The 3,434-nt window shown below is 36.7% G+C and overlaps 1 protein-coding gene across 2 annotated transcripts in view; it reads right to left on the bottom strand.

The window, feature by feature from the left end:
• Nucleotides 1–3,434, bottom strand: part of LOC106528622 (leukotriene B4 receptor 1) — an 18,323-nt gene that overhangs the window by 5,636 nt on the left and 9,253 nt on the right. For both annotated transcript variants that reach the window (XM_014023836.1, XM_014023837.1), the window contains exons 2-3: nucleotides 1,446–2,002; nucleotides 1,144–1,344 (exon numbers count right to left, since the gene is read on the bottom strand). In XM_014023836.1, coding sequence (XP_013879290.1) covers nucleotides 1,144–1,344; nucleotides 1,446–1,994 — 750 coding nt within the window. In that variant the 5' untranslated portion in view covers nucleotides 1,995–2,002. The remainder of the gene's footprint in view (nucleotides 1–1,143; nucleotides 1,345–1,445; nucleotides 2,003–3,434) is intronic.

Genomic DNA, 3,434 nt, shown 5'->3' with positions numbered 1-3,434 from the left:
GGCTTGTGAAAACTGTGCTGATGATGATCTACACATCATGTTAGCTACTTGAGCAGCTACAGTGAACTCTCGAAAACAGGTCACCAACACCGTCCCCTCAAGGGACATGTGCTAAAAATAGCACTCACCATCAAAAGAGCAGTGCTGATAAAGCCACACCTCATGCTAAACACACAGCAAACAGCTAATTTACACACACCTAACTCCACCCCACTTTGGAACTGGGAAAATTAACACCGCAGGGCTCACAGTCTGTTCATGTCTCTGAGCAGAGTGGAAACAAGCATTAAAACGTAGGAAAACATTATTTTCAGTGATTGGGCGAATTCTTTTTTTACAGAAAAAATGTTTTATATTTAAATATATGTTTCCTGCTATAAAAATATCATCCATCTGCTATTTGCTCCTTGTTACTAATAAAGGTTGAGTCCATCACAGGGACACCTGGACAGGTCTCTATCAGCGACAAAACAAAGTGACAAACAACACTCCCAGTCACWCCTRGACACAYRCAAAAAAGCTCCAAAAGGGATTCAAACAGAACAGACACAGGTCAGATTACTTATTTATTGTTATTACTTAATTATTAATTATATCTACATTAGTAAATTATTATTAGAATTATCATGAGGAGTCTTTAACATTAAGATGTAAACAGGCAGTCAAACATTCACTTGTATAGATTTAATAATAACAATACTATAAATAAAGGTGAGCCATGCAAATTTGCAATAAACAAGTTGCCCTTTGTGTAGCTCTCAAAAAGATTTCTGACCCCTGCTCCAAAAGATCCTCAAGTGAAGCTAAACCATGAACAAAAAATATTGAATTAAACTATTGCAAAAATGGTATTTTGTTTTTGTAGTAAGAAGAAAAGACAAAAACTCCTTTTTTGTGCTRTTCTCAACATGCACTGAACCATCAMWTGTTAAGGTGCGCCTTTCAGCYAKGTTTAGTTTTAGGGATTTGGACCATTTTTTATGTTTATCTCATAAATAGAAGCTTGTTCTACTGCTTTTTACATAATGTCTGTTGCAATAGTTGATACTTGGAAAGCTTAGAATTTACTGACATGGTACTTGTTATAAAAAAGTTTGAGAACCATTGCTCTAGAGTCATTATGCTWTGAAAAATGGAACCTACTTGAACCACATTGAGGGCATGGTAGGGCAACCAGAATAGGCAGAAAGTCACCACAATGGCAAGAATGAGCTTTTCACTGTGAATATGACGGTTGAATTTGGTCTGGCGAATTCGTCGCAAAATGCAAATATAGCAGACAACGATGACCCCATACGGCAACAGAAATCCTAAAACAAGCTCCAGTGTGTACTGCAGAACCACCTGGGAAGGAAAGAACAACACAGTGGAGAATACAGGGGAAATGATCTCAGTCCGTTGTTATTTATACTATTAATAAACTGGGATTAATCATCCTGACTTACGTCTCGGTTTTTTTCATGGTGTGGATCACACGCCAAGCCTTGGGATGTCTTTTTACACGTTACTTCTCGGAAGATAAGCGCAGGAATAGAGACGATCATCACAAGTCCCCACACCACTCCCAGGACACGCATAAGGGTCCTCTTGCCCGTGACCACACTGATTCGTCGTGGCCATATCACCGATATCATTCTATAGATGCTCATCAGCATGATGAGGTGGATGGAGGCATACATGTTGGCCAAACAGAGGTAGAAGAGGATCTTACACATCACATTCCCAATCACCCAGTTCTTCAGAACAAGGTAGACGATGAAGAACGGGGTGAGAGCCATCAGAGAGCCATCAGCAATGGCTAGGTTGAGGATAAGTAAGGTAGTAACAGATTGCTTTCGGGCTCGTGCCAGGATGCTCCAAATGACAAAGAGGTTTCCAGGAAATCCCAGGAGGAAGACAACGGTGAGGATGAGGGCGCCCAGGGTTGTGCTGGTTTGATTCCCCACAATCGTCTCATCGCTTGTGGAGTTTATTGTACAGTTTCTCAAGGGCATTTTGTTACCTGCCAAAGAGAAAGCATAGGTCAAAGTAAATTTCACGTTTTCTTACAATCCTGATTTGATTCCAAGAAACCGACCTCAAAATAGCAGCTATAATGCTGACACTCAGCTTTCATCACTTCCAAAACAAACAAGAACTTTCCCAGATCCATAAACCATGCATTTTCTGGTGGGACTGAGATTTTGACAAGTATTATTATACTACATTAAAGCGTGGGAGAGCTGTACGGGTGTAACAAGTTTGAACTGGGACAGCTAATTCCTGAACGAGACTAGACATGAGTGGAAACCAACTGTTTGATTAAAGATTTGATAACATAATTTGGAACAAAAATTTATTTATTTATTGAGAAGCTTGATAGGAATTTCAGCCACAATCCAAATGAAAGTGTTTTTTAATCTTATAAATCTTTTAAAAGTAAAAAAAAAGTCAATTGGTGATAGTAAAAATATAAAAGACCAAATCTGATGCAATGAGATACTATGTGACATAAATGAGCATATCATGCACAGTGTTTGTATTATTTATCTATTTCATCAATGTATTGTTTTTCATAGGCATAATCTGCATAACTTATCATTTAATTTTTTATACACTTTGGAAAGGTTTAAAATGTGCTGATGATATTGATTACTCCTTAATATGCTCCTTTGTTCTATCTCTACTTTGAGTCTACATACTGCAAACTTATGCATACTTATACACACTAAATATAACAGAGCAAAGTTATGAAGATTTGAAAGTCTTTGCACAGTTATGCATGGCCTGTAAAAATATRTTTTGCTATATTTTTGATGGCTATAGTTTAAAGGTTGACGTTTTACATCCAAATTGTGCTAATTTGAGTCTTTAGGAATGATTCATTGTTTCTTGTATATGCTTATAAGTAAATAAACAACATTTGAATAAGAGCTATTTTTCATATTTTATGCACACATATGTATTCTAAACCTTTGCTTGACAAAAAATGGTTTAGGATGATCTAGCTGAATTTTATATGAAGACCACGGTCACAAGCTTGATTGGTCATATACTGATAAATCTACCCTTTTACTCTGCATTTAAAAGCTGAGGAAAAGAAACCAGTATTTCAAAATGTTAATGGGTCCTTATTTTACTTAAATTTCACAAACACTGCTGATGTACCTAATGTGATATTGTAACTACCAAAAATATACWCAGTGTCTAAAATAGTCCACCACATGCTACATGCAACTACCATTTCACTTCTTTCCATAGAGAGGGCTTTTCTGCATAAACAATAAAAAAATTAAGCCTTGAATTCCTTAAAGGGGTAATGTCATGTAAAATCAACTTTTTTGAGTTTTATATCATGTTATAATGTTATACTCTCATAAAAAACAAAGCCTTGCTCCCACTCATTTATGCATGTTTGAGAAATCCTGCAGCGTTTTTAGGAAGCCATGCTGAGG

The sequence above is a fragment of the Austrofundulus limnaeus genome, unplaced genomic scaffold (assembly GCF_001266775.1).
Source record: "Austrofundulus limnaeus strain Quisiro unplaced genomic scaffold, Austrofundulus_limnaeus-1.0 Scaffold392, whole genome shotgun sequence".
Lineage (NCBI taxonomy): Eukaryota > Metazoa > Chordata > Actinopteri > Cyprinodontiformes > Rivulidae > Austrofundulus > Austrofundulus limnaeus.
Note: the sequence above shows the minus strand (reverse complement) of the source record. Positions and strands in the feature narration are given on the sequence as shown.